The 12,817-nt window shown below is 37.9% G+C and overlaps 1 protein-coding gene across 7 annotated transcripts in view; it reads right to left on the bottom strand.

The window, feature by feature from the left end:
• Window positions 1–12,817, bottom strand: part of CEP120 (centrosomal protein 120) — a 160,930-nt gene that overhangs the window by 72,028 nt on the left and 76,085 nt on the right. Inside the window, exons 1-5 of one of the 7 annotated variants that reach the window (XM_074360568.1) lie at window positions 10,886–11,024; window positions 10,566–10,646; window positions 8,090–8,246; window positions 6,295–6,409; window positions 3,315–3,456 (exon numbers count right to left, since the gene is read on the bottom strand). In XM_074360568.1, the coding sequence (XP_074216669.1) occupies window positions 3,315–3,456; window positions 6,295–6,409; window positions 8,090–8,246; window positions 10,566–10,614 (463 nt within the window). In that variant the 5' untranslated portion in view covers window positions 10,615–10,646; window positions 10,886–11,024. Of the gene's footprint in view, window positions 1–3,314; window positions 3,457–6,294; window positions 6,410–8,089; window positions 8,247–10,565; window positions 10,647–10,838; window positions 11,025–12,817 lie in introns of those variants that run through there. The other 6 variants (XM_074360566.1, XM_074360565.1, XM_074360567.1 and 3 more) reach the window with 6 other exon arrangements.

Raw genomic sequence — 12,817 nt, forward strand, 5'->3', positions numbered from 1 at the left:
AAATTACCAATGACATTTTTCGCAGAGCTGGAACAAAAAAGTTTAAATTTGAATGGAAACACAAAAGACGCTAAATAGCCAAAACAATCTTGAAAAAGAAGAATGGAGCGGGGGAATCACACTCCCTGGCTACAGACTATACTACAAAGCTACAGTAATCAAACAGTATGGTATTGGCACAAAAACAGACACACAGATCAATGGAACAGGATAGAAAGTCCAGAAGCAAACCCACACACTTACAGTAATTTAATCTACAACAAAGGAGGCAAGAACATACAATGGAGAAAAGACAGCCTCTTCAGTAAGTGGTGCTGGGAAAATTGGGCAGCTAATTGTAAAAGCCTAAAATTAGAATATTCTCTAACATCATTACAAAAATAAACTCAAAATGGATTAAAGACTTAAATGCCATACCAGATACTATAAAACTCCTAGAGGAAAGCATAGGCACAACACTCTTTGACATAAATTGCAGCAATGTATTTTTAGAACCAGCTCCTGGAATAATGGAAATAAAAGCAAAAATAAACAAATGGGATCTAATTAAACTAAAAAGCTCTTGTACGGCTAAGGATACCATCAACAAAACAAAGACAACCTTCAGAATGGGAGAAAATATTTGCAAACAATTAGACAGATAAGGGACTAATTTCCAAATAATACTAACAGCTCATACACCTTAATATCAAAAACAAACAAACAAAAAAACCCAATCCAAAAATGGGCAGAAGACCTAAACAAGCAATAAACCAATGAAGATAATAGGCCATGAAAAAATGCTCAATATCACTAAGTATCAGAGAAATGCAAATCAAAACTACAATGTGGTATCAGCTCACACCTATCAGAACATCCCTCATTAAAAAGTCTACAAACAATAAATGCCAGAGAGGATGTCGAGAGGAAGGAACCGTCCCACGATGTTGGTGGGAATGTAAATTGGTGCAGCCACTATGGAGGACAGTATGGAGGTTCCTTAAAAAACTAAAACTAGAATTACCATATGATCCAGCAATCCCACTCCTGGGCAAATACCCAGAGAAAAATGTAATTCAAAAAGATACATGCACCTCAGTGTTCATAGCAGCACTACTTACAATAGCCAAGACATGGAAATAACCCAACTGTCCATCAACAGATGACTGGATAAAGAAGTTGTGGTATGTTTATACAATAGACTACTACTCAGCCGTCAAAAAGAATAAAATAATGCCATTTGCAGCAACACTGATGGACCTGGAGATCGTCATTCTAAGTGAAGTAAGCCAGAAAGAGAAAGAAAAATGTCATATGTCACTTACATGTAGAACCTGAAAAAAAAAAAAAAAAAAAAAACCCGGAGGGGACACAGATGAACTACTTATTATTTATAACTTAGATAACTGATTTCTTGAATATGTGTAAGCTCATCTGACTCTTTTATGACTGGATTACTGTATTCTGTTGCTTCTTATATTGTGGCTGGCTTTATTCCTTTGGTAACTACATAAGTTTAAAAAACTAAAGCTCTAAACTGTTCTTAGAAACAATGAACAGTACATACATTTAAATTAAACAAAGTATGTGCAATATATTATATATATGTATTTATATGCAGTATGTTGTATATGTGCAGTCACATGATATCAATTTTACCTAATAAAACTGAAAAATGAAAAAAGAAAAAAGACAATATAGGAGAAACCTAGATAACTTTGAGCTTGGTGATGACTTTTTAGACATAACATGATAGGCACAATCCGTGAAAGAACTGATGAGATAGACTTAATTAAAATTTTAAAACTTCAGCTCTACTAAAAACAATGTCAACAGAATAAGAAGGCAAGTCATAGACTGGAAAAAATATTTCCAAGAAAGACATCGGATAAAGGACTGTTATCTGAAACATACAAAGAACTCTTAAAATGCAACAAAACACACAACCAATTGAAAACCAGGCAAACAGGCACCTGAGAAGATACACAGACAGCAAGTAAGCACATGAAAATATGTTTACAACATTTATCATTAGAGAAACACAAATTAAAACAATGAGATACCACTATACATCTATTAGAACATCCAAAATCCAAAACACTGACAACACCAAACGCTGACAAGAATGTGGACCAGTAAGAACTCTCATTCACTGCTGTTAGGAATGCAAAATAGTACATTCATTTTGGAATACAGTTTGGCAGTTTCTTACAAAACTAAGCATGCATTTACCAAATGATCCAGTAATCACACTCCTTGGTATTTACCTGAGAGCACTGAAAACTTAGGTCCACACAAAAGCCTGTACAGTGATGTTTCTAACAGCCTTATTTCTAATTGCCCAAACCTGGAAGCAACCAAGATATCCTTCAGTAGCTGAGTGGATAAATAAACTTGGTCCATCCAAACAATGGAGTATCATTCAGCTCTAAAAAGAAGCGACCTATCAAGCCACAAAAAGACATGGAAGAAACTTAAATGCATATTACTAAGTGAAAGAAACCAGTGTGATAAGGCTACATACTGCATGATTCCAACAATACAAGATTTTGGAAAAGGCAAAACTATGGCGACAGTAAAAAGATCAGTGGTTGCCAAGGGTAACGGGGGAGGGAGGAATGAACAAGCAGAACACAGAGGATCTTTAGGGCAATGAAACTATCCTGTAGGATACCACAATCATGGACATGTGTCATTACACATTTGTCAAAACCTATAGAATGTACAATACCAGGGACAAACCCTAATATAAACTATGGTCATTGGATGATAATTATGTGTCAATATGGGTTCATCAATTTTAACAAATATACCACTCTAGTGGGAGATGTTGATAGAGGTGGGGTGGCGCCTCTGTGTGTGTGTGGGTAGGTATCTGGGAACACTCTGTACTGCCCATTCAAGTTTGCTGTGAACCTAAAAATGCTCTAAAAAATAAAGTTTATTAATAAAAAAAGAAACAAATGAAGGCTTTGTTGAACTACAGCTGAGTTAACAGAGAACAGTATAACCATTTTTGGCTTTCTTGCACTCATCCTAGGAAGAAAATTTTCCTAAACAGCAATTTTTATAAACAATATAAAATTCTTCTTTGTTCTGTTATATATCAAATAAAGAAAAGACAATCTTTCCCTATTGCTAATTTTTGTGAACAAGAGCTAAGAGCAACAAGTGTTCATATGTAACAAGGCTGCAACATTTGTCTGATGCTCTAGAATAAAATCAATTTCCACTCCCACATATAATTCCTTATACTAGCTCCTCCCCACTCTTCCTGAAGTTCTAGTCCACAGCTGTAACTTCTCAAAGAATGTCCTTAGAGATGACACACAAACCTTTTCCATCTCGAGGAGGGGCTCCTTTTGCTTTAAAACTATCCACTGGTGCCTTTGTATCTGTTTCCAAAGCAGTGCTTATCTGTATCTCAGACTTGAACTTGGTGTATTTATTACTCAGCAACTGGTACCATCTTGGTGCCTAAAGAGTAACAACGAAACAAGAGCAAAGCACCTTGAGAGTAGGAAATAAACAGTAGTGAGAAATGTTCTACAAGGTTCTAAATGTATTTCCTGCAGTTTCTCAGTATTTCACTTCTAGACTATTTTTCCCCCATATTTTCCTCAAAAGAAATTAATTCTGCTTAGGAAACGAACTGAATTTCCTCCTAAAAAAACTAAGTAGAGGTTTAGATTGTCTTCCTTGCTTCCATTCCCATGTTTCAACAGGTAATAATACATTAAAGAGGAGGAAACACAATACGTATATTTCTTTCCATCTTCACTCTTATATCCCAATCTCACTTCATCCCTTATACAACAGAAAAAAAGACTATTTTTTCCATTTTCCTAACTCCAAATTTTTCACCTTTTCTGCCTGCCACATTTCTGCTTTGTTCTATTTATATCAGATTAGGAAAAGAAAAGCTTAATGTTAACAAAAACACTAACAATAGGCTAAAGTAAAGGTCTAGCGGGAGAGCTCTGGGCTATAATTGATATTGAAACAAAGGCTTTTTCATAGAATGAAGTATCCTAAATTACCTGAATATCCTCCCCACCTCACAAGCCCCACAGTAACCTCAGAAATTCTAGTACCTAAATCAGCCTGCAAAATCTCATGGCCCAGGACCACAGGTAGCACTAGTGCAGGGGCACCATTCCAATACCTAAAAAAAGCATTCTTGCTCTGATCACTGTAATAAAAAGGCATATTATAGTGATCAAAACCAAAAACTGCTGTTTTATATTCAACTTATGTTTGTAAGTAAAACAGGATTAACTAGTCCATAGGTATTTAAGAAATCCACAACCAAGTTTTTTTAAAGGCAAAAATTCACAATACAGTTTGTTCCTATATTTCTTAGGACACATATTTTCTAATTTTAAGCCTGAAAAAGGATTTTTAACTACTCACAGAATTTATGACATATTTTTGTCATTAACTAAGAAAAATAATCAGTTTTTCTGTTTGTGTATATTTACAGACAACCAATTTATTTTGAAATACAAATATTTTACTACCCAATTTCAGGTATTTCTGCTGGCAAACAGAAGAGATTTGGCAAGACAACATTTGGTTTTCCCATAACTTTGATCACCAGTATGATGACAAACTGCCCTGAAGGACTAGATAAGGGGAAAAGGAATGACAAGAGCGTTTAGAGGCATGATCTCCACTCAGATATCCTCCTAGGAGGATTTACCTTCTCTTTAACCAAAGAGACTGCACAAGTATTCAGGGTTTAAAACTAAAGAAGGAAAACCTTTTTCAGGACTGAGTGTCAGAGAGGGATGAGTACCCAAGGATGGAAAAGAAATAAGTCCACTTTTAAAGCATTTTGAAATTGGCACAACATTGTAAACTGACTATACTTCAATAAAAAATATATTTAAAAAATAAGCAACATTTTAAAAAGTAAAATTTCAGTTTCTTTTGAAAAACTCCAAATTTGAGCCAGGCTGACTAGCTCATTTGCAAATGCAGGCATACCTTGGAGACACTGCAAGTTTGGTTCCAGACCACCATAATAAAGTGACTATTGTAATACAGCAAGTCACAACAATTTTTTGGTTTCCCAGTTCATACAGAAGTTATGCTTATACTATACTGTAGTCTATTAAGTATGCAGTAGCATTATGTGTAAGAAAACACATTAATTAAAAAAATACTTTACTGCTAAAACATGCTGACATCACCTGAGCCTTCAGTGAGTTGTAATCTTTTTACAGCAGTAACATTGGAGATCACAGATCACCATAACGAATATAATGAAAATGTTTGAAATATTACAAGAATTACCAAAATGTGACAGACACAAAGTGAGCAAATGCTGCTGAAAAATGGCCGCAAGACAACTGGTTGATACAGGGTTGCCACAAACCTTCAATTGGTTTACAAAAAAAAAAAGCAGTACCTGTGAAGCACAATGACGTGAAGTGCAACATAGCGTGGCATGCTTCGACCGCTGCTATCAGCAGCACACATCACTGACATGCAGTTTTTTATTCATTTAAGATTCAAATCAACAGAGGACTTTAAAATAAAAAAGTTTTTACTTTAAGAAAGTTGTGACAAAGTCATTAAGAAAAACTGAAAGTAACCATTTCTAAAATCAAAAACATACAAAAAAGGTTCTAAGATATTGAAAAAGACATGAGGCATTTTTTGTAATAAAAAGTAAAGAAATCAAGACCCAGAGTTCTTCCTTCTTTTGGTGGGAGTGCTGTTTATAACACCTAAGTGTGTTTCAGTAAGTCACTTACTCTGACTACTACAGAAGGAAAATAAGAAGCAGGAAGCCAATTATGATGGCCAAGGAAAGAAAGGATGGTGGCTGAGGTTGAGAGGGCAGCAGTGAAAATGCAGAATAGTAGATGGATCAGGAGGGAAAACAACTGGAAAGGGTGCTGTGGAGGCCAGAAAAGGGAGGTGTCTAGGAAGACTTCTCTATTCTAGCTTGCGTAACTGCCAGCAGACTGAGGACCACCCACTGAAGCAAGGAACTCTGAAGAGGCGCACCTCTGAGAGCAACGCTCAGGAGATGAACATGTTCAACTCGAGGTAACAGCAATTTAAACATAGATTTGAACTCACAGAGAAGTTTCTTTGAGAAAGACAGTTCTAGGTCAAAGGAACAACCAAAAGATCACAATTTTCTAAATCAAATTCATTAACTAAAACATAAGAACTACCGTATTGGTTCAAGCCCATGACCTATCAGGTCCAATATTCCATGTCCTTTCCATCAATCCGATACTTAATGAAAACCACCACCTGTTTGACATAATCAGTAACAAAACATCAGAAGGTCAGTACCTGCTTTGTTTCTTGAGCAGTTCTTAAGTCTAGAACAATGTAACCTATCATTTCCTTGGCTGAAGATAAAGGATCCAAGGCAAAACACTGGAGTTTGATAGGAGTACGCTGTAGCCTGTAACGAAACAATTTACGTGATAAGTAAAATTGCTTTGCTTAATCCTGAACTTTCTATTAGCTTTGAAAGAGCTGCCTACTACTAGCAAGACAATGTAATTTTGTTGGATAACCTGTATCTATTCTATACTTTCCAACAAACTCTTCAACTGGCATGAAGCACTAATTATGTCTACCCATCTACATACCAACTGAGTAACATACAAAACGTCAAAAATTTTAGTCTCTCTCATCTAAGAAGCTATCATCTAGGTCAATGTTTCTCAAGCTTCTGTAATATACAGAAGTCTTTTTAAGTAAAAAAATTAACCATGAGTCAAGATTGATTCTAAACTGTTTTTCTTAGACTGTCACACACAAAGTTTCAAATACACATATGTATATGCTTATAGTTCTTTTTGTGGCTAAAAAAAAACGAAATAAACTTAAGAATTAAATGCCATATTATCTTCAACTATTAAAATTAGGTAAACAGTCATTCAATGTAATACATGCTAAGGTAATGTAAGCATGACCTTGACTGGTATAACATAGGTTCTTTTGAGCCTAGAACCCATATACCGGCTCATACAGTAAGCTGATTAGATTTTGCCACCACTGTTACCTAATGGAATGACTAAGAAACCTCCACTTGACACAGAATCATTATTTATATATTCAATTTATCTGTGTTATTTTCTCAGCCTACAACATATAGGGTGATACCACTTGGCACCAACACAGCTGTTTACATAGCCACCAAAGCAGGCCCTAATATCTTATAGCAAGACTATGTCTGAGGATATACTCCAGAAGTCAATGAGATGAAATACAAAATTATGAATCCTCCAAGAATTTAATACCCTTTCAAGTAAATCCATGGACTAATCTAGCAATGGAAGAAAATTTCTCCTTGCTTTCATTTATTTTTTGACCTTTGTACTCTGATTTAGTACTAAGAAAGAGCAAACAGTGAAGTGATTATATGTTACCCAGAGGAAACATACTTTCAACCTTTTTTAAAATAAAAGTATCAGTGTTCCTGCCTGCTTCTGGTCATCAGAGTTCATGAAGTAACAAGAAGCTACAACTTTAAGTATGTTTCAGATACTTAATACAGTGTTTACAGGTCTAAAATCAAGTATAAATTTAACTAAAAAAAGAATTCCTTATGTAATCACTACCTATCTCTATATCTCTTTGGCAAGCCAGACAAAATATACAATAAATGAAACAACAGAAATTACAATCAATTCCAAACCATATTTAATACTGGGTAGGTACCATTGTGGCATTTCTAGAATATCTATTCTCTCAGAGGTTAGCACAAAAAAAAAAAAAAAAAGATAAAGAAAGAAAGAAAACAAACAAACAAACAAAGCTAGCTAAGTGTAGTGGTTAAAAGCTTAGCTCCGGAGTTGCCCTGGCTGCCAGGCTCTACCACTGTCCAGCTTACTGACTTAGGCAAGTTATTTAACCCCTTAGGCCTTAGTTTCCTTATCTGTAATATGGGGGAAATAATACCTACTTCATAGGGTTGTTCTGATGTTTAAATGAATAATTGTTGCACAAGTATTTAAGAAAATTTCCTGGCATATTAAAAAAAATCTCTCAACAAATATTATTATCTAATTAGAGATATGTTTATTTACTTATTACAGAATGAAAAAGTGCAGAACACATTGAGAATAGGAGTCACCTGTGCTGATGAAGTGCTTTCCGGTCAATCTCCCAGGCTAACTCAGTAGCAAATTCTGGCTGGTCAGTATGGTCCACAGGGTCAGTAGCCAATTGTTCTCCATCAAACTTTGCTTCTACTACAAGCATATGTTTTGGACGTTTGGGAAAATGGCGACCTAGAAAAAAAGACTATGCAGGTTAACTGAAGTGCCCAAAAATCAAACAGGATCATTTAGCATGTGTTTTAAAAACTGACATGTTAACAGTGATTGACTTATATAATCCATAAACTACCTCACTAGCACACACTTACAATTCATGATTCATAAGAAACATGAATCAAATTGAAAGCTGTAATTTATAAATCAGTGCTTCTCAAACACTAATGTGCAATGAATCACTCAGGGACCCTGCTAAAATGTAGACTCTGGTTTAGTAGGTCTGGGAAGGCCTGAGAGTCTGCATTTCTAACAAGATTCCAGGCAATGTCAATGGTGTTGTCCTTGGTTCACACTTTGAGCAGCAACAATCTCAATAACATTTAGAATTAAAGAGTTGAAAATATGATTACACCAATTTTAGATATTACTATACTGGTACTTAATACAGAACAGCTAAATCATCTGGAGAGTTGAGAAATAAATCAGCAAAAACAAATTTACTTGCATCTTAATTGTCCTCTTAACACAGTTAAGAATACTTTACCAATTAGCCAAAGGAAAATAAACATTATTTATTCATCTCACTGTCAAGGATAATGTTATATTACCAATATTAAGATAAATATTCTATCTACACATTACTGTTCATTTGTACCACCTGACTCTTCCTTTATTGTTTGCTGAGGGCATATTCAGAGTCAGTATTATGTCAGAAGATGAGATGCAAAATGAATAAAACAGAGTACCTGCCTTGAGGAATTGAAGGTCTAGTGGAAAGAGGCAAACTTAATATTTAAAACAGGATGCTAAAGACCTAAGAAAAAAGCACTAAGAATCTTACAGCCAACATATTTAGAGGCCTGGTGAGGGGGATTTCAGTGAGGGGAGTTTTAACTACTGTTAACTCAATACGTCCCAGCTGCTACTCACCCTAGTACAAGCTACTCAGTAAGTAATTAAGCGGGCCAGAAAGACCTTGATTGCAAACCTGTGAGTTTCGTCCTGAAATTCTCATTTGAAACTCCCTGTTAGGAGTCTTACCACATGTGCTACCACTCTCCCAATTAGCCTCTCGATGGACCTCATTTTCAGCTGCCCTAAATGATCGCTAAGTTCCCCCAAATGAAATTTCAAAAATGTCAAAAAACCTGTATTTTCAGACTATCCTAATTACAACCTCCAATAGCTTGAAAACAGAGGATATGCAGTGGAACAAAGAGGTACCTGCCTCGTCCTAAAAAAATGAATACCTTGAGAACAGAAACCCTGTTTCTCAGTCTTGGAATCCAGTTAATAGCCCAAATTTTGTTTCGAGAGAAACCCATTCTCTTTTGAATAAAGGGCATTTCTAGAAGTGTAGTCAAGAAACTGTAAGCAGCTCAATATAACTGAAGAACTGGTAACACAGGAGGGGAGAGAGGCTGAAAAGGTGGGCACCGCGTCCACCATAAAGGACGTATAGTCTTAGGACATCCAAGGATCTTAAGAAATTAGATTTGCATTTCAGAAAGATTATTTCCAAAATGTAAAGTGAACAGTGTTTTCTGAAAAAAAAAAAAAAAAAGAAGAAGAAAAAAAAAACATTTATGAAACAGACTACTGAAAAGATTACTACAGTACATAAGGTGGATAATGAGGGCCCCAAAGCACGGCACTCACGATGGAAATTCATTCATTTAAAAGTTTATAGGAAGTACTTAACATCATTTTAAAAATCAACATCTAGTGACCGTTTGGACATTGGGGATGGTGAAGGAACCCAGGAAGCCATGACTCTCAAGTTCTCGGTCTGAGGCAACAGTATGGTTCCGATGAATGGAAATACAAACACAAGAGTAGGAAGAGCTTGGAGGGACTGGCATGACAAGTTTACATGTTTGTAACAAAACCTAAGTGACCTTCCTGACTCCAGGTTCTCTTCCCTGCACGCTGCCATTCAACCAAATTTGCAAAAAGCCACTCTCCTACTTAGGAATATACTGTCTCCCTATTACCGAGAGGTCGCTAAACAGAACGTGCTTTCCAAGCACACTTTCAGCTCATAATATAAACGCCACTGACATGCTGCTTCAGATGGAAATCGTTTTTCCAACATTCTCTGGGTCTACGGCGAGTCACGCTAAATATCACCTATCCCTAATAGCTCTCGAGCTCCCCTGAGAGATTTTTAAATCCACTGCCTAACAGACCTTAATACGTACAACTGTGAACAAGTCTCTGAGGACCGCACCAGCAAAGATGACAGGTTCTTAAAGTTAACAAAGCCTCGGTCCCACACTCCTTGGTTACAATTCAGGAAACAGCGGTTGCAAAAGCAAGTCCTGGGCCGCTCACCTTCTAGGATGGACACGACAATGAGCAGTTGGTCGGACTTGGAGACCATGGTCGCGGTCGGCGGCCCGCAAGCGGGGTCTGCTGGGAGGAAGAGGGGCCTGGGTGAGGTGCGGGGAGCCCCCGACACCCGGCAGGGCTCTGGGCCAGGTTCCCGCAGCCCTGACGCCCGGACCCCGCACTGCGGCCCGCCTGCAGCGCGCCCAGCTCCCCGGCCCCAAACCGCCAGTCCCCACCTAACCCGGCCCCGACTCAAGGCAAAAGCCGCTCGGCCACCTGACCCGTCCCGTCTGCAGGAAGAGGCCAGCCCGCCGCCAGAAGACCTTTTGCCGCCTGCGAAGCCGCTTTTCAAACGCCCCGGCAGCCGCAGCGGCCGCCGCCGCGCCCGGCTTCCGCCTAGCAACCAGGCCCGCAGGCCCAGCGCCCGCGGGAGGCTGGAGGACAAAGGGTGATAGAGACGAGAGCAGTCGAGGATAGAACGCCCCTCAGCCCACTTCGTCTCCTGCCCTTTTAAGCTACGTTCCAGAGCCCTGGGGAGAAGACTAGCCATTACCTCACAGCGCCCCCTGCTAACGGGGAAAGGCGGACGATTTGATAGAGACCAACTGCGCAAGCGCGCTACTGCCGTAAATGCTTTCTGAAGTTCCTCGGTAAGGAACGTGAATGTAACGTATTCTCTGCTTTATGCCCTACACACAATCTGGAAATACATCAATAGAGATTAAAAAGAGAGCGAAAGAGAGAGAGACCTCCGTTCAGGTCCCTAGTGTCAACGCTGCGTAAAAGTTAAGTCACAGAAAAATAATGATATAAGTGTTAACCCTAAAATCCCTAAATTGTTCTCGTGCGGCATGTCAAGTTTCCACGCTCTGTAAAGAAAGTGTGATTGTAGCGTCAATACGGTAATTACTGTAACTGTTGGCGGTGACGTAAGCTCTCTGAGAATTTCCTGCACCTTAGAAATAACCCTGAAAACAAAAACATTATCACGTGGGCAGAGAAATTAAAGGTATTGGTTCTTCCATCCCCTGACGACAAAGCAACTAATTAGCAAAATCAAGACCAAAAATTAAACACGGCATCTCAATGCTGTCAACCGACAATTTCCCCGTTACACCCCTTCTTCCCCAAAACTTCAGGCTTTATTTTAGGAAAGATTAGGTATCTTTTGGAGGTACCTTAGCTTGAAACTGGACCTTGGGCGTGGTAGTTGGGAGAGGGGAAGAGAGAACGGTCGCCACTTCCCACCCCGCACCCCGCTTTGTGCCCAAAAGAAAAAGAGGCTGTGCAGACGACTGACTAGATTACTTCTAAGACCTTTTCAGGCCCGTTCAGAGGTCTCCCCGAAATGAGCCATTATGCAGTATAAAATCGAAGTAATGATCTACTTTGGGTTCATCGTTGAACAATACATTTTTTTGCGGAAAATGTCAAACAGACTCAAAAATAGATAGGATAATATAGTGAACCAGCAGGTACCCAGAAAACTGCTTCGACAATTATCAACTAAAGACCAGTCGTCTACATCTTTTGGGAAGGAAAAGGGATTTGAAGGAAATGCTTAACGTCTTATCAGTTCATCTCTTTCAATATGTACCTATACAAGATAAAGATTTTTTAATCTTAAAATATTAGGTACTTAACCACAATTGCATTATTATACTGTAAAAATTAAATGACAATATACACTTAAAATTTTCGTGATTGTCTAGTAATTTTTTTCAGTTAGTTTGTTCAAATCGGCATCCAAACAAGTTCCAAAATATGATGTACTTTGTTATCTCTTTTAATCTATGTAATGGGAGTTACTCCCTTTTTTTTTCCTTGAAACTCTACATTGAAGAAACCAGTCATGTATCCTACAGTTTACCACAGTCTAAATTTTGCTGATGCAATGCCAATGTTGTCATTTACCATATTCTCTGTTGAACAGTCTAATAAAGATGTCCACATTGACAATACTCAAAGATTATTAGCAAACAGATCAACAACAAGCAAATGACAAGGTTATCAGTGGTATAAAATATTAATTAGCATTAAACTTTAGGCAAGGGAGATCAAAGCACTGAGACTAAGAGTCTCCAAAGGAAAGGACACACAGGCTATCAGAGTTGGGGTGCCTTCCGCTGCCATTTTCATGCTGCATGACCTTAGGCAAATCACTTTACCTCTTTTAGCCTTAGTTTCAGCTCTACAGTGATAGCTTAGATGATTCCTTAGTTCAGGAGTTAAATGTAGTAAATGCCATTTAGTTA

The sequence above is a fragment of the Camelus bactrianus genome, chromosome 3 (assembly GCF_048773025.1).
Source record: "Camelus bactrianus isolate YW-2024 breed Bactrian camel chromosome 3, ASM4877302v1, whole genome shotgun sequence".
NCBI classification, from domain to species: domain Eukaryota; kingdom Metazoa; phylum Chordata; class Mammalia; order Artiodactyla; family Camelidae; genus Camelus; species Camelus bactrianus.